Raw genomic sequence first — 24,000 nt, forward strand, 5'->3', positions numbered from 1 at the left:
TGCATGGTACAAGTTTGATTTTTTCCTTTAATTTGTCGCCGTCTACATCTTAAATGAAGTTTTATTTGTCTGCAGTACTCACTACAGCCCACTAGGTGGCACATCATGACCACAGTCTGAAGGTTTTTCTCAGTTCTCCAGTTTAACATGAGCCACTGAAGTTCTCTTTATTATTTTTTATTATAGTGAACAAACAAACATTACACTGTGTGATCAAATATTTATTTCTTAAACTGAGAAATGACATTCAAATGACTGTTGTAAACAAACTGTACATTTTATACATACAATATTTAAGTAGGTTGGTGTCTCTGCATTATTGCAGAAGTAAAGAGTCCAAACCCTCCTCAGGAAATAAACCCAAAAGCAAAAAGCACTTAACAACACAAAATAGAGAAATGCAAACTTTTTTTTTTCCACTTCTAAAACAACACGGCAAAGTGATATATTCTTTTCGACACGTCAGCCTAAAATAGATTGAAAGATGTAGATGGGAGAGAAAAAAAGATGAGAGGAGGGAGAGGATAAATTATTTAAAATCCATTCAGGAGGTTTGTGGTCTTTACATACGTAAGCTGAAAACACTGCATTTGTAACTTCAGTCTGACTGTACCATTAGTCTCAAATGAGATACTGAATCTAAGAAAGATTATTAAATGACCAAAAGGAAGATATTTTTAGAAGTCATCTGTATTCAGCTTGTTCCTTTCTTTCTTCTCAAATATTTAAAATCTGGTTAGAAAAGCTGAGTGATGGATTTGAAGGTTTCTCTTTTTCTGCATATCTGACCTAAAATATGATCAGATTTTAAAACAAGGTTTAAAACTAGGTGATGGGAAAAAAAAGAAAAAAAGAAAATCCACTCAGTCATTTATTTATTGTGAAAATTTATCCAATCTTGGATATTTGTGTGTTGCAAATGTGTGTGAACCTCTGCAAATTAGAGTCTGGTGTTTGGAACAGTGACAGTCGTGTGAATCTGAGAGACACTGCCTCATTTAAAAGAAGAGCACTCTAAGCTAACATTAGTGTTCAGGAGTCCAACATCAGAGCAACACTGACCAACAATGGAGTGAATTACAGATACTCTCCAACATTACTGCCCCTCTAGTTTGGTTAAGATCATGAGGATAAACCAGAAAACTGGGAGGATGTTCACTGGACACAAGATACCAAAACATTTAGGCTTTAATAAGAAGTGTTATGTTTGGCGATGACCAAACAACGAATTCCAGGGAAAGAACCTTGTCTCATATGTGAACCTCAACGATGGCGGTGTCATGATTCAAGGCTGCTTTGCTGCGTCTGGATTTAGACGTTTTGCCATTCTTGAGTTGTACAAACAAATTCTACAGGAAAATGCGGAGGTGTCCATCTGTGAACTCCAGCTCAACAGAAAGTGGTTTATGCCGTAAGGAGGAACCTTAGTAAAAATCTCTACAGGCTAATATGCAGGGCTGATAAACAGTAACTAAAATTGTTTAGCTACTCTTACAAATACATTTTGCCTCATTTAAGTTCCTTATATATATTTTTAGGACTTGTGTTTTATGTCATATTTAGTCAAAAGAGAGAAACGTGCCACTGTTTGTTACCAGACAAGCTGCAAATTTTGGTGGTTGGTTCTAGAGGATTACATTTAAAATGTATTTGTATAATACAATGAAAAAAAAAATCTTTGGTTAAACTGGTCTTGAAAGGTAGACCTGTGCAGCCTGGGTAAAAAAATGGGAAATACCTTTGCGTACCCAGTCAAAGATGACAAGATCAATAGTGCTCTCAAATCTGTTATGAAGCTTATTAAGCTTATTAACTGACAATTCAGAGTCAATGTAGTCTGGCTCAGTTCAAAGATAATATTCTACCAGTTTGCTCACAAATTTCATGTTGTTTGTTTAATCTGGCTCAGGCTGAAAGGCTGAAACTACTGTTCTTTGTCATAAAGAGACCATCTCTCTACCCGGAACTACGGGAAATGACCTCCCAAGGTCAGGTGCGTGGATATTCTTTAAGACACGCCGGTGTGTGCACACTAATCATCTGATCTCCACAACTCTGTTGAATTGGAAGTGGAAAGCGACTATGTGGATAGCCGGATCTGCTCTACCACCTAGGATGGAGCCTCCACTCCCCGATTTGTGTCCACAGTGGGACGGCATGTCTGCTGCCGTGTTCAGAAGCATCGGCAGGTGGACTGCCTTAAGGGAGTCAAAGTGTACGTGAGACAATTGCTAAAGCACCGCCACGCGGCGGTTTAGTGCCAGAACCATGGCCCACAGCTGGGAAGATGTGCTGGGACCCCCAGAGGTGATCCGAGGAGCCGCAGATGCTGCAGCCATCCAGGACCGTCCGTTGGGGCCTAGCTGGCGGTAGGTGACCGGGACCAGTGAGCTCCGAGGCAGCACAGATGAGCCAGTCATCCAGATAATTGAGGACCTGCAGGCCCTGCACCCTGAAGGGCACCATGACAAAATTCATACAGCATGTGAACATCCAAGGTGCCAGGTGGCTATCAAATGGCAGGACCCAGAACTTATAAACCTAACCGTCGAAGGCAAACCTCAGAAACCGCCAGTAGGCAAGACAGGGTATGTAGGCAGGTGCCCTGTCCTGGAAGTCTAGGATAGGGCAGAGACTGCCATCCCACTTGGGGACCAAGAAGTACCTGGAGAAGAAGCCTGAGGGGGCGTCCTCCACCGATACCTCCCTCACAGTGCCCTTCTGCAGGAGGATCAGGATGGCAGGGTGCTGGGGGTTGGTCACAGTTGTAAGCAACAGGGAGCTCACTGGAGGCTGCCGCTGGAACTGGAGGCGGTACCCTTGAGCCATGGTGGTAACCACCCTAGGGCTCGCCCCCAGCTCCATCCATGCCTGCTCCCTGGGCTCCACCGGTGGGACCCAAAGGATGCACGAGGGAGGGCCGTTGATGCCCCAGAGCACCAGGTCAGTCCTGAGCCGACATCAACCCAGGGTTGCTGGGGTCAGCCTCGAGCTGGCGAGAGAGGTGTCGGAGCTACAGGGTCAGCGCTAGTACGACTGCCGACAAAAAAATAGCATTTCCCACACAAGCAAACACAAACAGAGTTGTGGAGATCAGATGTTTAGTGTGCACACACCTGCATGTCTTAAAGAATATCCATGCACCTAATCTCAGGAGGTAATTTCCCGTACCTATAAATAGTTCCAGGTGGAGAGAGAACCATGGTAACAAAGCTAACAAGTGGGTTCTAAGTAACAGTCAGGTGTAATCTGCATCTTGACCATTCAGCTAGTGGCAGGTAAGTCTTTACTCAGTGGTGCATACTAAATACAATTTTTTTGGCTTTATCTTGCTGGTTTGCATCTGGCACCTATGAAGGTGAGACTCAGCAGACCTATTTTGATTCACTATGTGACCCATATTTTGTATGAAAAAAAAAAAAAAAAAAGCAGGAACTAGAGAAGATGTATGTGGAAGGAAACTCTGAGACTGTGGAGTGGTAAAGGAGGAGTGGTGAAATGTGTCCTGCTCCAGTGTTGCTCTATGTCTCTGTGTAGATGGAGGACACGTGGCTCAGGCTGCGGTCAAAGCTGCCCACCTGGAAGTAAATGCTCTCCTCTGGGCTTGAAGAGAACTGGCACCCTGCGTTTCCTTGGAGCTCCTGGGTTAAGCTGAAGCCTGGATCAGAAAAGAAAAGTGCAGTTAAATATTTTATAGGCGACTAGTTTGGATTATAATCTGAGCAGACTAACTATAGGTAAAATCTTCTACCTGCAGAGCCAGTGTTGGCCGTCGACATGTGGAAACCATTGTGCTGATGGGAAGTATAGACATGAGAATCTCCAGGGATGTGGACACCACCAACTGTCGGCTCCATCCTGTAGGAGTCACCGAAATGGAAGCAGCTCTGAAAGCTGCCTTGGTATTCTAGGAAATGAGGGAGGATGTTGAAGGACAGGGAGGAGAGAATGAAGAGAAAAATAGAAGCCAGACTTGATCAACTGCCACCAGCAACTATAGGCAATTGTTTCCAAGTTCAGTGAATGTCCACTCCATCCTGCTGAAACTTAATGTGGATCTCAAATTATGACAATGCTATATTTGTGCACATGCTAACTGTGCCAGCCCCATAGTATGTAGCATCTGTCCCCAACGTCTGAGTTTGTATTCCGAATCGACCGCAGGAGTCACGATAATGGGAAAGCAGCCTTTCCTGGAGCGCCTTTACGCAACTCCCTGACCACAGCGTGGTTAGAGAGACGTCCATGTGTAGATCTTTACAGTGAAAACGGTGTTTAAGGCACTAGGAAAAAGACTCTAACCCTGCCATGTTAGAGTGCTGAGAGACAGCTGAATACATGAGCCAGCATTTTGTTGGCTAATTCAGAGCAGGGAAAAGGCTTCCGGCATGTGGTTTTCTCCACTCTGTCTCCATGACTCTAATCTCTCTCTGTCCTAAAAATGCTCTGACAGTGCCGCAGGGCTGTATTGCTACTCTACGAGACAACTTCCTCTTTTTGAGAGCTTTTATGTGGATCTGGTGGTGCAGTGAAGTGCTTGGAAAAGGGTGTTCAGATGGGAAGAATTTACACAAGGATCTAACACTTGATGTAACTCCTCTCATAGTAATACAGTAGGCAAGAGTAATCGACAAGCCACATATTACTGAATTACACAACTCCCTGAAACAGGTTAAGTTACATTCATTCAGTTGTCTCTGGGTCAGTCGTACCATCATTAGTTGACTGATGGTGATGATACTGAGAGTAGGGCTTGTGATGAGGGTGGACATGCTGTTTCTCCAGCGGATGAGGAGGAGGTGTCCCTGTTCCCTTCATCCCAGGAGACAAGAGGGGACCCGACACCCTGGAGAGGACACAGAGAAGGTGGTTGAGATATACATTTAAAGCTCTCAATTTATAATAATCCATTCTTGACAGTCTAAATAATTTCACAATAAAATGCTTCACGTATTGTGAAAATCTCAGCCCGAGCTCCATGGCGGCCTCGCTAACCACAAGATTTAACAAACGCAGTGAAGCAGTTACTGATCCTAAACACCCAGAAGAAGAAACAGTCAAGGCGTGTGGAAAGTTGGGCTCCCCGCATGTAATCATCCTCCTACCACATATTATGATCTTAAGTCAACAAACAGCAGTGCATTCAAGTGAAGTCCACCCCCCTCCCCACAAAAAACACATACACCATTGCAGTAATCTTAGGCTTTGTGGCCTGGACAGAAAAAAGCACCATAGTGTTTACATTCATGATTTTTGAGAGAAGAAATATAAAGATGACATGTTTGTGATTCTGTGGACTCTAACAGCCTGGAAGACAACTGAGGTTGGATTATTTTCCTGGATATTGATCTTTTATATAGAAATCTATTCCATGTTGCCAGATATGTTTGTAATAAGAAACTGCAGTGTGATATCATTAAGGAACATAATCATCCACTTACCTGCTCAGAGTAATATTTTAAAAAGTATACTGTTGATGTTTCTTCAGTCTGAACTTAATTTATAATAACAGTTACAATGGACACTTGAGAAACCACAATTTTAAGATAAAATTCATTAAAGCAAAAGGTGAAATATAACAATTACACCAGCAAATTGTTATTCTGCCATTCAGCATCTTAGTTAAACTGGTTCCCTCTCAAAAATCTGCAAATGAAATTACAGTACAGCATGCTTCAGGGAGCTTGTGCAGAAGCTTTTCAGCAGCATCTGAGAACAAGTTCTGCATAATATCATTTCATCTGACAGGAAAATGCTGCTGTGATTATGGCTATTTCTTTTTTGATTTGCACAGCTGTGTGGTGAGTTTCCATTTTTGGGGGAATTCCACTTCAAACTCAAAGTTGTAGAAACTGCAGAAATGTAGAACCTCTTAAAAAACAAGCCTTGTGTGAAATAAATAATTATTAAATAAAGAACGACTGATGGCAATTTTAGATTTGTCTCACATTTAAATAAGCGCCAAAGTCACGTAAAAATAAATCCCAATGTTAGAGCTAGTAGACAATTAGCTTAGCTGATCAAAGGTTAAAAAAATGCGTACAAGCAACCTCAATGTTCAATAATTACTGTGTTATGTCTCGTCTGTTTAATAATATGAAAACCAAAATTGAAACTGTACAACGATACAGTGTGTTCAGTGCCAGGCTAGTTGTATCCCTATTTGCAGTCTCCACAGTAAGTACGTCGTGTTCTCATCAAGTTTCCAGCAAGAGAATGAGTAAACATTTTCACCAAAATGTCCAACGAGCTGCTGATGAAACACATCAGCAGCTCACAGTTTAACACACAAGGTATAGTTAGTGCTCACTTTGTTCTGTCTTCAATAGATCACAGTAGTAAATGTATCCAGAAGCAGTGAGAACCATGTCTAGTATTAATTCACACTTAAATGTTAACTGTTAACAAGAAATTCAAAATGACCACCACTTTAACAACTTAAGGTTGTACTCTTGACATTAATTTAACGAAACAGCAATCTAGTCCAAATCCAGACTGATAGGCCTGCCTTTAAACAGTGCTTGCCAATCACCACCCCAAATATTCAGCAGCTACTTAGTACCCTCTCATGGCTGCATATCAGGAATGCCAATACATAAACTGCTGCTGTGTAACTACGTGGAAGCATATGGTTTGCACTAAGCGCTATATGAACGTGATGACAGAGTGTTGCTCGAGGCAGCCGAGCCCTCAGATGACTGCTCATTGCTGGTGTGGCTCGAGTGTGCTATATGACCTACTGCTCCACGCGTGACGGACGCCCCACCCAGCACTCAGTAGCTGGCAGTGGCTTCGTGCAGGGCATTTGGCAGAGAGTGGCCTATGAAGGAAGATGGTAAATATTGTTAAAATAGAAAGTGGAAAAAAACTGCAAAACCTTTCCTATAAATGCTAAACTTATATTACATTGTACTATTTTCTATTAGCTTATGCCTTCTTGCATTTCATGTCTGCGTGGGATCTCTCCAGGTACTCAGGCTTCCTCCCTCCAAAGACATGCAACCTGTCCAGAGTGCACACTGCCTCTCACCCAATGACAGCTGGGATAAGCTCCAGCACTGTGTGTTGTTTATACAGCAATAATTATCCAGTAATACAAAACAGCTCCTGTACTGCTAAATAATAATAGAGTATCTTTAAATATATTTTGTGATTTTTTTTTACTTTTTTTTAAAGATCTTAAAACCTTCTTCTCCTTCCTCTCACTTTGAAACAAACAAAGAGAGGGACTTTCCAAATCCAGAATTTGGCAGGATTAGCAAATCAAAGCAACCTAAAACTTTGATCATATGACTGATGTCTTAGGATGTAAGAGCACACTGGAGAATTGCTACACTGGAGTTTTTGTTGTTAAACTCATCATTGTGAAAAGTGGTTAAATTTAAGTGCTTAACTGTGAGTGGACTACACTTGACCTCAATCGGAAAACTGAGGAAGCTTGTGTGACACCTTGTGTAAGAGAAGCTAGACGTTGGCGAGCGTGGCTAATCCATAGGTTGGCACAGGCCCAGTGCATGGCCATGTGTTCCTGCAGAGAGCAGCATTCCCCCAGGAGCTGCTGTCAGCACAAACTCAGGAAACAGTTATACTGTTCATATTTTTACAAGCTGCCTCTATGTGGAGCTAAAGTGAATCATAAGCTAATCACTGCCAGCTGCCCCCAGCCTTACTCTCGCTAGTCTCTAGCTTGCTAACTGCTCAAGCTTGAGGTATGAGGGGAATCTTTCATATGCCACATTAATCTCTCCCTCAATATTCATCTCGAACATCCTGCTCTACTCTACCGTTTCCAGCCAGCCCACCCACTCCAGTCTCGTTGAAATGAGAGAGCGATTTGACCTCTGACCTGGTGATTCCTGAAGGCAGAATTAAGAGAAGATTTTAAGGTTAGGCTCTCAGATGATGTACTGCATTTTATAAATACACAGAAGGTCAAGAGGTTAGGGAGAATGTGGAGAGATGTAAAATACTCTTGTGTGCAGACTGACATAAACTTCACCCTTTGCTCACTATAGTGGACACTAGCTCAGTGAGTTCGACTCAGTCTGCTCAGCGAACTTTTCACTGAGTAATATGGGAAAGCTGATGTCATTCTGGGAATAAGATTAGGTTCAGCGCTGAAGTTCATGACTAAATCAAAAGGACGTTCCAACCTGAGCTGTCCGAAGCTGCCCCGAAGCCACTCGAGTCCAGACAAAGTGTTGTCAGGTATGTGTGCATGAATGTCTTCACAACTGGACTGAACTATGGTCTGAAATGTTTACAGCTTATTGTGAATGGCCCTGCAGTCTTGGCTCTCTGTACGGACGAAAAATGGGATGGAAAATAACCTGAAGATTCATGAGCAGTCCTGCTCTGCTCCTCGTTCGTCTTCCTTCACCTGCAGCTCACTGTCCCACTAGGGAGCAGGGATCAGACCATGTCCTCTGCAGATCCTAAGTTCTCCACAAACACCCTCTGCCTGCCCTCTCATCTCCCCTCTCTGCAGCCGACCATTAAGCCCTGCTGATGGATGACAGGGTTCTTTGGCACAGATCGGTGGGAACGCTTCTGGTTCTGGTTAGAGAGCTAAAACTGTGCTTGAGAGACGGAGTACAGCATGCTGGCTAAAGCTAAGTTAAAGCTAAGCCAGCCCCGCAGGCCCCAGTGAGAAGAGCACAGCCGGTGCTCAGGATATTTTGGACCATGAAAGCTCTTCGTTAGTCCCAGAAAGACAACTGCTCTAAACAGAAAGGATCCATCTTTAAACATTGTTCTTCTTGGACAAATTATGACAGTAAATCATTTTAATCTTTTATTTAAGTTTAACTGCTTTTGTAGACGAAACACATTATTAACACAACACTCTGACATGACTCACCACCACATGGAGCCATGAGCGGCCACCTTAAAAGTAATTTTGTTTGGGTTGTGAGATTGACACTAATTTTCTGGATCATTGGAGAATGATAATGGCTGGAAGACAGACAGTGTAAAATTACAAGTTATGAACGTTCCCTTCAGAGCAGGAACTCTTAATGTAGCTCTGTGCCGTCTCTGCAGCCACTCTAATTCAATTAGCCTGTGTCAATCACTGCAGAGGTATCAAACCACCTCAGGCTAATATTTGCAGAGGGGCTCTAATATCAATACCCAGGTAAAGGCAGCAGAGTCTCCCTTCAGCAATTATATAACCACATATGGCTGAAGCAGTGAATGACAACATTTACCACCCATCTCTCTGTGAGCACAGGCCGCCATGGTTGAACTGCCATCTCTATGCGAGAGGCACTACACACACCCGCACTCACTTGTGCTACGGCGATCGGCAAATGTATTTTAACTGGCATATTTTAATATTAGCTTCAGAAAAATGACACTGGTATTTACAAAGTAAAATAAGTCTAAATGGCCTATTTGAGCCAGAGTAAACACATTTAGCTATGAGGTCAGAGGCTGCCACACTAGAGGCAGGTTAGTTTGATAATTTTGTCAAAATGTTTAATGTCCTGCTAAACCGTTTGGGAAAAACAAGTGCGGCGCTCATATTGACTTTGGCAGCAGCCTGTATACTCAAGGCTTTAAACATGTAAATCAAATGCTCCATCTTCAGGCAAATGTAAGTAGACGTCTCATGCCTAGCGAGTTGTAGATCCTGCCACAACTCACTTTTTGACTCTTCAACCCACCCTCTGTCCACATAGTGCGATGAACACATTACACAACAGTATGTGTGTGTGGGAGTGTTTGCATTCATGAACATTTTTGGGTCAAACATCTTGATTTGATGAAATGTGTAAATGTGGAAACTGCCTTTAACTTTAATGCCTTGTTGTCATCACAAGTATGTGGGAGCTTAAGGTAGAGAAGCAAAGACATAGATGAACACAAGATTATTTAAAGGGCTTACTGGGCACTTAAATTACAAATCGAAGGAAAAAAGGGATTATGACCACACTGCACCCACACATACACACAAAGTTCAGGTGTCCCTCATCACACACTCGAATGAACAGACCGATGTCTCACATCCAATATGTCACCCTGCCTGTGTAACTGCCGTTACAGCATCCCCTACTCAGGTTCTTTTCACTTTCCATTCCCTTCCTCATGCTGGTAATTGTGCATGCTGCCGAGAACGAGGCACAGAAACCACAAGGTCATATAAACAGTGTTCTCCTGCTCTCAAGGCTTAAAACAACACATCAGACCTTTCAGATGCTTCCAGGCTGACCTGTCATCTCCAAGCGGGTCTTGGACGTTTGCATTCAGACGACTTCACAGTACGAGAACGCGGAGTTCTGACGAGTCAAGAAATCCATTGAACAGTGACATGTGCACTAGTATCTGATGCAGTATCCCTGTTATGTATTGCATACGTTAACGTCATATCCTGATTTCAGACACCTGTCTGGAGTGCTCCAATCAAAACCAGGATGTGATGGCACAAAATACATTACTCAGGTTTCTGAACATTCATAGCAATATAGAGTTTGTGATAGGGGCGGACACGTCTGCAGCCAAGACCATAAGAAACCTGGATACTGTTACAATCATGAAGCGTGGACATTTCTCATGTTCCATGTAAACAGCATATGCTGAATATGATCAAAAGCAGGTAAAAACTCAAAACTATCTGCATGTAAGCGCAGTCATTGTGTCATACAGCTATGATGTATATATCCCCATCAAAAGTTTCTATACACACACACACACAGACACCTAAAGAGCAGACCACGAAGTTAAAAGAAAGCATGTTTACGTAACACGGTCACTTTTGAAACACATGGGTTATGATGCTTGATTCCATCCGCTCTTTCTCAATGTTATTAAACTGTAAAAGACTGTTTTCCTTCTCTACCTCCCTGGTCTTCTGCACATTGTTTAGTATAGTACACACTGTGCCTCCTGACGACACTCAGGCTCTGTAACTCTGCTCTGCTGGCTCTCTGGGGAAATCATCAGCACTAATAGGAAACATGCTGTGACACAAAAACACACACACACACACACACACACACGGAAAACTCTTGCACTCTTTTGAACTGTTGATATCTAATGTAAGAGGGAGCTCTGTAGAAATGTGTTTCAGGATAGTTAATTAATTTATTCATGTTGCAGTGGGTTTCTTCTCCAAAGATGTAGCAATACTGGCACACTTACGACAGTAAATATTACCAAATTGTCTTCAGTTGTACTGCTTTCTATTTTAAAAGTAGCCCCAGATGTACATGTTGTCACAGTTACCTAGAAGAGGGTTTAACTGTTGAGATCATTTAATACTATGTGACCTATCAACAAATCAAGTGACCAATGCAGTATCCATAAGGTCTATAAAACACAAATGCCTACTGTTGATTTGTACAATATAATCACTTGTTTCTGTCAAAGTAGTGTGATAGTGTTTTCAGAAACGATCGTCGGTAGGTAAAACAACTTGCAACATAACCACCAGAAAGTGACACTATAATGCTGCTTTGACACATTACTCTCATTAAAAAGTGACTCAAGTCCAGCCAAACAATTTGGTCATCGCGCTGATGCTGTTAAATCTAGAGATTGGGGACCTTATGAACACTGACTTGAGTGCCAGAAATAGAGCTGGTGATGTGTCACATTGACCCTGCGGTGACCAGCACAGCCCCTCTTCCCATGAGGCACATCTTAGGGGTTGTGGAGTTGAGTTTGTTTCCAGTAAAGACAGCCAAATGGTTTTGTCAGCAGCACTGAGAGGCTTAACCTAACATGATCTAAGTGGGTTCGCCCTGTTGTACAGCCTGGATTCAGGATGATAAACAGGTGGAAAATAATGGAAACACACGGTGCGATGTGTGATGACAAGGATGAGGATGAGGATGATGCCTAATAGAGTAAGGAAGTCACTGTCTTACTAAATTTGTGTGGGTAGATGCATGAAAAGACGGATTTATGCTGCGAATTGTGAGAGAGTTTATGCTGATTCATCCAGTGAGTGTGATGGTACACAGCTTTGTCTCAATATATCTCAATTTACTGAGCCAGTGTGTCGCATCAACATGTTGCATTTCAATGTAGGACTCACCCGTCTCGCGAGCCATCCATGGCAGCTAATGGGGATAGGTGATGAGGACTGCAGAGGTCCCTGTCCAGTCGATGTTGTCGGGATGGGATGTCAGCAGTGGAGGCGGGGGTGGGGTGAGGGGAGAGTAGCTCCACTGAGGCACTGTGTTGGGGGGTGCTGGAGCCAATGTATAGGCCTGAAAGACAAACAAAACTAATTCAGTAAATGTGCCGAATAAACTGGTGGGTTCTGCGCTCCATCCTTCCTTTGAGCAAATTAAAACCCATTTCATGGCAACAGGATTTTGTTTTGACAACCTTCATCCAATCAAAGGGCTTTGTAAAATAAAATTTCAGTTTGCACTGTTTGTAATTTAGGGTACATTGTTTGTGCTGCCACAGGGATTAGCCTTGTTTGTCATTTCAGCTGCTTTCTCTTATTACACAATAATAATCTAAAATGTCACGTTTGAACAGCAGAGAATTTAAAAGGGGGATAAGGTTTCTGAATGGTCTCTGTTTTGTGTGTTTACTGTCATCATATATCTGTGTGATTATTTTAAATTTCTTATACACTGAGCAGAAAACAACATTTTTCTTAACTCTTTTCCAAAAAGTCCAACATGTGTTTCAGAGTTTTTTTTATTTATATTTGAAAACAGTGCAGCATTGTTCAACATTTTCTAAGCTGCAAACCATGATTCAAGACTTTCACTGTTCTTATCCAGAAACAAGCACTGAACCTAATGATGTACTGATTGTATTTTACTTTTTATTTGTTTGTAAAAATGTCCATCCAAAGCAAAGGCAACATCTTAAAATTGCTTCTTTTGACCAACAGAGCCCATGCCTGCATTTTACTAGGATATACTAACATCTGAGATGTTAGAATCCATTAATATTTGTCATTCCTGTTAATTGCAGTGTGTGGATATGTCTTATTTGCTATTATTATGAACGTTAAGATTTCCCAGCTGTTTAAATTCATCAGCATTCAAATATGTTGCTCTAGTTCAATTAAAAACTAGACTCTATGGACACCAAGTCTTATTAGGATAAACTGATAAACCATCAGTATGTCTACTGCATCATGTTTTGCTCTGTTTATCGCCTTATTTCTTTCCCAGCATACACAAGGAAAGCCGTGCGTCTGGAGCAGCAACAGGAAAAGAAGACAGGAGGAGATGAAAGGAAGAGAAAAGATCGGTGCTCCTGTTTTTGCTGTTTCCAGGCCCAGCTGTTCTCAAGTGGAAGCATGCAGAGGTCTGATCTGACAGCACTCTGAAATGGTTACAAGCTTGATTCATTACACCCAAATCATCAATCACAGACCTTAAATGTTTTCCCCTTTAGCCCCAACATCTGCTACCAGACCGACACAACAGTCGACAAATAATGGTTGTGATTGCCTCAATTTCATTGCTAGTTCCTTGCAGAGAGAGACAGAGGATCAGAGGATCTGATGGTGCTCTTGAAGCGTTAGTGGAGGATTATGTTCTAAAGATACTGTGGATTGGCTCTGAAAAGTTTCTGGTCAAGTTCAGGAAGAGTGCTCTGTGTGAGGAGAAGAAGATGGAGAAGTAGATCAGCTACTCTGCATAATAGCAGGAGCATGTAAACCTCTGCTCTAAAACTATGATGAGTCCTTCCTCTGGTTAATCAGGGAACACTAATTATGCTCTATAAAACAGAGAGGGGCTTCTCGTAAGTCTCACTCCAGCCATGTGAATAAGAGCAGACCTATAACCAGCAAACAGGAAAACAACTTCAGCTCTGACTGGAAGCATGAGTCATTTTCTGCACCACAAGTGTTAATGATGGGATGGCTGCCCACTTTGCCCCACCTCTTCCATGCATCCTATTGGCCCTAGAACAAAGCGAAACTCATGTAAATGGACATCCTGAATGCCAACCTGCGATATCTTTGCTGGCCTTGAGTGACACTGCATCCTTGAAAGCTTAAGCATCAGCTTGCAAGTGTGCTCCTCAGGGCTTTAAACCATTTCAAATAAGACAGCGAGCGACATCCACTCAGAAACAGAGAGAGGCCAAGGGTAAAAAGCCAAGGCTCAGAGGCCCGGTTCGACATTCAAAGACAAGTCGAGCGTTCACAGTCATCAGCGGTGTGCTCAGTTCCAGCAACAATAACAGAAAGCAACGGGGAGCTTGGACCAGTTACCGGCAGGCACCAGGACAGATGTGTCCATAAAGCAAGGACGCAGCAGGACATTGTTCTTGTCTTTAAAATTGTTAAAATCTTTTTTTTTCTTCTGTTGACGTTTGGTGACAGTCAACTTCATTTATCAAATAAATGGAAGTTTACATGTGATGAATAAAAGTTTCCGTTTGTAGCTGCTGCTAATGGTTTTTGCTGTTTTTGCATGGCAAGATGATATGGTTAACATTATATGATTATGAAATACAAACCAAGCAAACAAATGTGCAAAGTTGTAACATTTCCTCCTAAAATAAAATAACTCAAATTCAGTCCAACAGCTAAAATTGTTTATATAAAATGTGTCTAAGCAATTAAAAAGTAATTATAGTGGTGTAATTTGTTTATGTTTGACAGAGTTTGATTTTTTTCTGCCAGAAAGCACAAAATTACCATAATACATCTGCAGGAATGTTGACATGGCTGTTGATTACCACCAATGACTCTGTGATTGCTTTGCCAGGTGTTGGGATTTCTGGCGGTCTGGCCTCAGTTGCTGGCTGTTCTTCTGTTTTGGAACGAATACTCCCTGGCCATCGATATTTTGAGACTCAGCCAGTATCTTGCACTCACATTTGGAATTGCTCAACCACAGAGGACGGTGCTACTACTGGTGTCACATGACATGTTGGAAGAGCAAATGATAAATAGCTATTGCTTGTTAAAATGTCTATTAAGTCTATACAATAATCAACACATAGTGACATGATGTGTGAACTGTTCATACATGGATGGTGCACTGCGTAGGAGAGACTAGTAGCAGTACTACATTATTTAATGCCTCCTTAATTTGACATTATCAGGGTGATGGGTGACAGGGCAGCATCTTGTGAGCACCTGTGAAGATGTCTTGTCCCAGGCCAGGAGAACGCCCATCTTTGCCATTGTAGAGGTGCTGTGAGGTGGAGGAGCTCTGAACGTGCTGCATGGACAGACAGTCGCTCAGAACATCCTGCTCCAGGTGAGGGCAGGGCCGAAGCTGTCAAACACAAAGGACAGAATAACATGTTTATAGGAACTTATGATGAGTCATTTAGAGAACTCCATCTGGTCTTCAAGATTACACAACCTAAAAACAAAGCCCAGCTTCAGTTTGTCTATTTGTAGGCTGGACCCTATGTGGGATGTTTTTTTCTTGTGTGTGTGTGTGTGTTTTCCCTTTTTGCAATAATGTGACAATAATGTGTAATTTTAATCTGAAACAGTAAGAACAAATGAGAATACACTGTCAGCCAGGGGGAACCAGAGGAAAGATCATACTCTCCTTTTGTAGTCATGCATTGGCCTTAGACTTTGTGGGCAAATGATCACTGCACCAATGTAAGATTTGTTCTGTTTCTCTTGCTGCAGTAACAGTAACACGGGCAACTAAAGACACATTTGTACTGAAGAGTTGATCGCATGCCATGCATAAGAAACCTAACCCTCAGGAAACTTGTGTCAGTTGGAGAAATTAGAACATCTGCCTTATGGATCAGTGGAACAGCTGACCTCTGCTGTATATATCAGTGACTTTCACTGTAATAAAACATTACAGTTGCTGAGGTACAGCAGGACTGTACTAACAATCACATCTTTTTCTTTCCCCATGAGTTTTACCTTTAAAGACCCTGAAAAGTCAACACAGTGGTTGGGATGGTGCTGTCGAGTAGAGAGAAAGAAAAGTAACTTTAAACCAATAGTGTGTAACACAACGTGTCCAGCCAGAATTAAGACACTGAGTGGAGAAAAGGGGAATCAACCAAAGGTCTCAATGGCATCTGCTTAGGCCCCAGATTTAGATGAGTATTTATGGACAAACAACAACAGCGGACCTCATCTGCTCAGCACAACAAATTAGACTCTACAAAGTCCAATTTATTATTGTAAACAAATCCCATGAAGCCAAGACAAAAACCAACAATGGATTGTTCATACCTACAACTGCAGTAGCAAATTAATGATACTGTTCATTTTTCTGTGCTATTGTTGTTTACAAACTAATAAAACAGGGTGACATGTTTGTTCATTATCATGAACAAATATGAAGTCACAACCTACCAAACGTTATTTTGTAATTTGTCCCGTACAACCAGTTCAGGCAATACAGCTTTATTTAAATATTTATTTGATGCTTTATTCACAAAAGAACATGTGTTTCCTTTTATTTAATTGCTAAATGTAAATCTCTGATTAGTTAACATTTACAGAGATGTGAAAAGACATGATTTCTTCCTTTTTAGTGTGTATCTCATATTGTCTAAATCACAGATGTGAAAATGTAATCACCTCTGAACTAGCTATTTCAGGTCTGGACTGACTAGGCCACTTTATTCCATTTGAAACATTCAGAGGTTGCCAGACTCAGGATTGCTGCTGCCTAACCCCGTTGTGTCCTTTTAAAGGTTTGATAATCATTTGGCTGTGTTGTGGCAGAATTCAGATAAGACTTCTTGGTTTTCAGTCACTTTCACCTCGCCACCCTCCACTGGATGCCATTTCTACCCAGCGTCTATGGGAAAGTGGAGTCATGATACTGTGTGACTTTTATTGAGGTGACAGAGGCCTGCACTTCCTTGGATGTTTTCCGTACATCTTTCGTGACTTCCTGTATGAGTCACTACCATGTTCTTGAACTAATGTTTGAAGGTCAGATACTTATGGGAAGATTATCACTATTGTTCCAAGTCTTCTCCATTCGCAGATTTGCAGTCCCAGAGTCTTAAAACCAGCGGTGCAATCTTCTCATACTGATCAATGCAGTTTGATAGTAACTTATGAGGCAAGTAATTTTGGGTATTATATCACTATTTTGCTTAAAAAAATGCAATTATCATTTAAAACCTTTATTTTGTGTTTGCTCAAGCTTTGCTTTATGTTAGACTTAGAGGACTGGCTAGTATGAGATACAAACAAAAAGAGAAGTAATCGGGAGGTGGTCGAATACATTTCACATTATAAAAGTATGAAGTTTGAACAGCTGGTGTGACTGTCATATATGGGTTCAGTTAATCATAAATCAAATCAAAACATAAACTAACTGCAAATCAAGTTTATTTTTGTCATCATGCTGTAACAATGTAGTATGTACTAGTAAGAAGCAATAACTTCATAACGCTAATAGGTATTAAAACCTAGCAGTGTTGTTATGAGTCATTTATTATTTATTTATTTATTTATGGCAGAATAAATCCAGAGTTTATTTAAATAAAAGTGATCCAGTTAGTGATGACAAAGATTAATGTTGTCCACCAAACCTGTTTCTACATTATCAGTCCAAGTCTTTTAGTCAGTCTTCAACTCCCTGCATCTGCCTGCCTGTCCATCCATCTACAGATCTATCCTTCATTATTCCATGAAAATCAATTCCACATTCTGATTCAGTGGTTGGAAAACCTCTGCAGTATTATCACGACAATCAATCAAATGGACAGTCCTTCTGCCTTCTTGGCCATTGAAATCACAAATGATTGCACTTCTCAAACTGCTGGCATCGTCCACGTTATTATTTCACTCTTAGATACTGTATGTCAGCAAATGTGTATGTGTGTGTCCTCCCAGGAGATTCTTATGAGTGCCCAGCAAAACATTCATCACTTGTAATTGGGGCTCTGTTTTCCCCACAGTAACACTCCCAACAGCTTTTCTCCTGGCCTGCTCCAAGAGTGGACTAAGAGCATTTGTTTGACATTTGTCCATAACATCTGGTCACTGGGGTATTCCACACTACAGCTTATTAACAATGCTACAAGCACACGTGTTTCCCTTTACACATCATCCAGCCCCTTCCACAACAATGAGCCCATTCTCTCTGTTATTTACTCATTTGCAGTCAGGGAAAGAATGGGCTTTTGACCATGAACACAATGAGATGTGGTAAAATTTGATCTATTGTTGAGGAAATTATTCTGAAATAAAAAATACAAAAAAAGCTTTTAGCCCACCCTCTGCCTCCCAACCCCTCAATTAAACCAGCCAGATGGCTCTGTGGTTAATCTAGATTAGAACAGAACATATTAAATAAAGTACTCTGTAAAACCTGCAGCAGTGTACTGTACTGACTTAAACAACTTTCATTTGTTTTTATTCAATGTTCCTAAATAAGGAAAGGACAATTATCATGGGAAATATTTTGGTTCACTTTTTGGGGAAAAAAAAATCATACTTTTTCCTTCTACTTTTGCACAAAGTACCTTACCTTTCTACGCACCTGTTGTTCTTTAGCCGAGTGGATCTTAACATGTTTGCGTAGAGAGCTGGGATCAGTGTATCGCTTAGTACAGCCAGGGATCTGACATGCATATGGTTTCTATGAGAAGAAAGAAAACATTTCAAAGTGTGAAATACAATTACATTTAAATTCATCTTGACGAAAGAAAATCTAAGGAGAAGAAAGAGTAGGGCACCTATTAATGAAGCTATACAAGGAATTAAGGAGGAAAAGTTCAATAACAATTGATACACAGCAAGTTTGCAATGTGTTGAAGTAAAGCTAGGAAAAGAGTCCTACCTTTTGAGCTGAGAAAGCACACATTGGAAGTAAAAGGAAGAACAGGCAAAGGATGAAAAGAAAAGACAAATAATCAGTTGTAAAATATTATAACACCCAATTATCTCCCAGTAAATACTGTACTCAGTAGCCCCAGCTCTTATCTTATCTCACTGTAGTAATAAAACCCCACCTCTGTGATTACTACTACTACAGGATTAATACCATAAAAACTGATTGATATACCTACAAAAATCAATTATAAAAACAAATGACGACATGTCTGTGTTTCACTCAAAAGGTTTTTGCACAAAATCCCAACAATAGAACAGTCGAGTGTGTCTACAATGACTTTCTGACTAGTGAAAAGTTAAGTTTGTTTACAAGTGTATGTGCTGGCACAGACTGGCTGTAAAGATGGAGATGTAGGCAGAACAGTTTAACAGAAATTACATCTGTAAAATGAGTCTTCTGCCATGGTGTTTCCTCATCATTTCACATTCCTGTCATTAAGCAGTCAAATATAGCTTGTAGCTCGCTGATTGGGGATTTTTCCCCTCGCTGCAATTTGTTTTTCATCCTCAGGAATATAAGTTGCCCATTAAAATGTAAGAGGATACATGTCTTTATTACCTCTGCCTCCATACCTCAGCTTTGTCTGTAAATAAGCCTTTGTTATTCCAAGGCAGTTATAGTGCCACTCATGTCCACCATGTTTATTTTGTCAAGAAACGCACTCAATACAGCAGAGAACCCTGAGTTAAAATCAAGCATAACTTCTGTGCAGAATAAATATCATTAAAGCCTGAAAATGGTTTTTCCCCAAAGTGTTTTTGGCAGGGCAGACAGTTGGGCAGGCACAGCGAACGCCTTAGTGGGGTGTTAATGTAGAGCCATAAGCATTGGAGTCCCAGATTAGCTGTATCATTTGTCCTACTGTAGAAAGAGTGGGTGGTGGAAGAAAATCCCTAACTGATAAAAAAAAAACACATTTATATTTCTACTTAGGTAACATTTCTGAAAGATTTACTATTACGCAGAGCAGAAGGTATTTGTGGTCAGCAAGTAAAGGAACCAAGAGGGTAATATTCTAGTATTACAAATATTATACAAAAAAAATACTGCTTAAAATAATTTATTTTTCAATTATAATTTTGTAACTAGAGCATCTTATGCATACTATCTTTTTTCCAGAATTTCACTAACTCAATTAATTTAGGGACTGAAAAAAGACTCCTTTAAACATCTATAGCCACTGTTTTGTTTGTTTAAATAGAAACAGGAGGGTAAAAAGTAGAAACTATTTTAAAATTAAAATGCAAAGAAGTGAAAAGATCCTTGAAACGAAAGAGCAAACAAATACCTCAACTGTGCTTAAGGACTTAATTTGAGCAAAACAACTTATTTACTTCATAGCTCTGCTGGCGTGCGAATGGTGATAAAGTGAGGTATTGGTGGAGTTGCTGAGACATGACGAGTGGCAGTGATGGCTGACTCAACTTTTCCTTCCCTTTCCACAGGTCAGAGAAACAGGCAAAGCTCTGTCTGAGCCCACAGCTCCAATCCAAGTCCATTATGGCCCGAGCTGAGTCTCTGCCTAATGGAACTGATCATTTAATGATCTGTGGCATGTCCCTGCCAGTGTAGAGAGAGTGAGAATGCCACACTGCTCACTGAGTGACAGTAAATTAAAGTCTAAAACTGTCAAGATGTGGAAATAGGCATTGAGGCTTGGACCGTACTGCTGTTTTTAATGCTGGTGTAAAAGTGAAGGAGTGGTACACTAGGAGCAAAGTATAAGCTTTATTCAGGTGCATACACCCACACATGCTAAGAGGATTTACTGCAAGTTATTCAACACCAAATTTTAGAAATCTCCATATAATCTAATCCCTGAGTGGATTTTATTGAAACTAATTGCAACCTGTATTCGTAAAACACACTCTCTAGTCTGTACGTTCATGCAGTCATTGTTTTTGCATCACTTTGATCATCCAGACCATTTTATCCAGACTACACTTTAAACGCTAATCTACTCTGACGAAACACTGGGAGGTGAGACAGAACAGAGACTTTGTTTCTAACCGTGTCCAGGTGAGTGCGCTGATGTTTGGCGCGGTCGCTGGAGTTGCTGAAAGCTTTCTGGCAGCCAGGATGCTGGCACAGGTACGGCTTCTCTCCTGTGTGACTCCTAAGGTGAATCTTCAGGTTCTCCAGACGCGAAAATGCTTTGTTACAACCCTCGAACTGTGGAGGAAGGTAGACAACACACACACACACACACACACAGATTATACAGAGATTACACACAAAGACAACCACACTCATGCACGTATGCAAAGGACCACACAAGGGAAATCAACAAACACCCACATGCATGCACACATACATATACATGGAGAAGCACACACACATGGAGAAAAGAAATTAAACAGTGTAAAGTTCACAAATTCTCGTTCAATGTGGGCTCTGTATACGTGTACATCTGTGACTCAGAAAGACGCTGTCCCACTCTTTCCCTTAGTCCCTTGATCACTCATGCAGCTGGAGGAGTGTTACTCCTCTACACCACAGACTCACCAGCTATGGAAAAGTGAGAGATGCTTAAGAACATGGGTGGTATAATTGCAAACATTTTTTCCATGGCTCTAAAATTACACAGCCTATCCAAGGACCCCTTGTCCACTTGAAAGACATCTGCATGTGTGACAGTACACCTGCCTAAGGCTGCCACTGCATCTAAATTACAGGAGAAACTGGAGTGTCCCGAGCAGCGGCGGGTTAATGGCCTGTAATGCATAGCATGAGATAAGTGTTCTGTTGTGTATATAGTACATTAGACTGACAAGTGACAGTGACTGTAAACAAGCTCATATCCGACCCAGCTTGGCCCATTTGATCCACTTGGCCAATGAACACCACAGATTTGTTAACATGTGCATGATTGATGAGGCTTCTCGTGTATCCACTCCTGCTCCTAAGCTTAAAATATAGGGGACTGCCTAATGAGACGGTCCATCTCAAGACCCCCTGTAGAGGCTGCCCTGTAAAGAGTCACTAAGTGAAGAGGTAGTAGAGGAAGCATAGTTCAGTGTTACTCTCAATAACCTCATTTTAATCTCATTATGGTATTAGGGAGCCCCATGACAACAATATACCCAGACCTCCATATTTTTTTAAAAACAACTGTACAGTAACAAAGTTTGTTCTGGTCTCTCCAGTCAAAACACAGATTAACCTCAAAAGGTTCTGGGTCCTATGAAAAAGTTTCTGCAGTGGAAACAAACTATATATATACGATTTGGAAATAGTGCACAAATCAATACTATACTGAATCTGCAAAATAGTTATATTCACATTCACACTTTTTATTTTTATGTATGTATTTATTTATGTATTCAGCATAATGCAAAAAGGTGAATTGCATAGAACAAGAAGATGATCGCTGTCTTCATTTACTCTTAATAAATAAAGATGAGTCTTTCCGTCTTTCTAGTCTTTCCTAAAACAAATTCTAAACTGACCTCAGTTCACAAACTGTTGCTGAAGACCTGCGGTCTCTACTGTCCATTGTACCCTGACCTTTAGTGAAGCCTGCTGACAGCAGGTCAGGTTACAGCTAAGGAGAGAGTGTCACCATTCTGCTAATGGGCCTTCAGCTTCATCTGGGCTCAATGCTCATCCATGGCTTCCTTCATTCACTCATACGGCACAGGCAGGGCCTTCTATTCACTGAGGCTCCATTTAATATAGGCGAAACCTAAGCCTGTCATGGTAGAGCCGTGTTAGGTGACCAAGCTGATCTGCGGGTGTGCGTGAATGTGTCTGTGCGGCTCAGTAAGAGTCTTAATCTCCCTGATTATAGCCACACAACACACAGCTCCTCATGAAGTTTGAAAGACCTTTGAGCTGATGAGTTAAGAAACAATAGCTTCCTTTCACCGTGATCAAATGCTCATTTTTTCTAATGGTCAGATTTTTTTCAACAATTTAGGCAGCTGGTGAAGTTGACTTTAACTGTTGACTATAAATCTACCAAAATATACATGTACAGGATTTTTTTCTTACAAACAAAACAAGCCAAACTTCTCAAAACCAACAGTAATTAAGTTTGCTTCAATACAAAACCACCCTGGACTCAAAGCTACATAGACACGAATACTATCCTGGCTTCAGCACACAGTACAACCATGGAAAACATCTTCCAGAGTTATTATCGCATAATACTGTGCAGCATAAACATGTTAGTCTAAAGTCATGCCAATCAAATGTTTCAGCTGGAATTGAGAGAGGCACTCAGGGTGGGAAGCTTATTAAAAATCTCAGTGCAGAGGAACATCTACACTGCCACACCAGTCATGACAGACACGGTCCATGCTGACTGCTGAAACACGGCGCCGAGCATTTAAGTTTGGAAAACAAACACAGCTATTATTGACGTGCCAAAAGTGTGTATTTATGTATAAGGGAATAATCAGTCTTTCATTGCTTTCTTTTCCGCAATACAAATTTGAGGCTAAATTATAGTTAGGAGTCCATAGAGGAAACCGTGTTAATCGTGTAGAGCATATTATTACTCTGGGAGCCGGACTAGCAAGGAGACGGTGGAGGATGAGGTTTTCCTGCATGCTGGGAAACCAATAAGCAATGCCACCTCTAGGCATTACCCAGAAACCCTGCATGAAAAATTTTCTGCTAGAATAAGATATTTTAGCACGGCCAATCTCTCAGTTGAGTGACTGTCAACTTCATTTTAGATAAATGTGGACTGAGGTGCGGGTAAAATGAAATGCACTACTACTAATACTGAAGGGCGTAACAATGTTTTAACACTGTCGATGAGGGCAGTTTGTCGCCCTGTTTTGTGACTAAAATAAAAAATACAATTATATTAAAAACCTCTAAAAAATGTTGAAAAGGAAGACAGTCAGTCCTTTTTACCATCCTCAAGGAGCTGCCTAAAATATAAACAGTTTAGAAAGTAATGAAAACATGGATTAAGGCAGTATAAACAGAGAGTTGTGGTGGTTGAGGCTTCTGAGACAGGATTGATTTTACCTTTGATATTAACTATGAAAACAGTTTACATGGCGCTAATCACATTAATTACTTTAAACATGTTTAGTTTTCCTCTCTAAAAGCCTCCGCCTAAAGTAAACCAGCAGATCAGCCGTTATGGAGGGCAGAGACACTGGAAGCGTGGAGGGATTTGAGCCCAGTTTGACACCCTCTCACTCCAGATTGGGAAGGTTCAGTAGTTTAGTAAACATTGGGGATGACAGCAGGGTCTTGATATGGC

General features: G+C 41.1%; 1 protein-coding gene across 1 annotated transcript in view; it reads right to left on the bottom strand.

Annotated features, from left to right (window-relative positions):
- Positions 1 to 3,170: 3,170 nt before the first annotated feature.
- Positions 3,171 to 24,000, bottom strand: part of LOC113152278 (zinc finger protein GLIS1) — a 63,804-nt gene continuing 42,974 nt past the window's right edge. The window contains exons 4-10 of the mRNA XM_026345433.1: positions 20,787 to 20,948; positions 18,411 to 18,521; positions 15,071 to 15,212; positions 12,041 to 12,215; positions 4,713 to 4,846; positions 3,752 to 3,907; positions 3,171 to 3,658 (exon numbers count right to left, since the gene is read on the bottom strand). Coding sequence (XP_026201218.1) covers positions 3,522 to 3,658; positions 3,752 to 3,907; positions 4,713 to 4,846; positions 12,041 to 12,215; positions 15,071 to 15,212; positions 18,411 to 18,521; positions 20,787 to 20,948 — 1,017 coding nt within the window. The 3' untranslated portion in view covers positions 3,171 to 3,521. The remainder of the gene's footprint in view (positions 3,659 to 3,751; positions 3,908 to 4,712; positions 4,847 to 12,040; positions 12,216 to 15,070; positions 15,213 to 18,410; positions 18,522 to 20,786; positions 20,949 to 24,000) is intronic.

Source organism: Anabas testudineus, chromosome 4 (assembly GCF_900324465.2).
Source record: "Anabas testudineus chromosome 4, fAnaTes1.2, whole genome shotgun sequence".
Classification (NCBI taxonomy): Eukaryota; Metazoa; Chordata; class Actinopteri; order Anabantiformes; family Anabantidae; genus Anabas; species Anabas testudineus.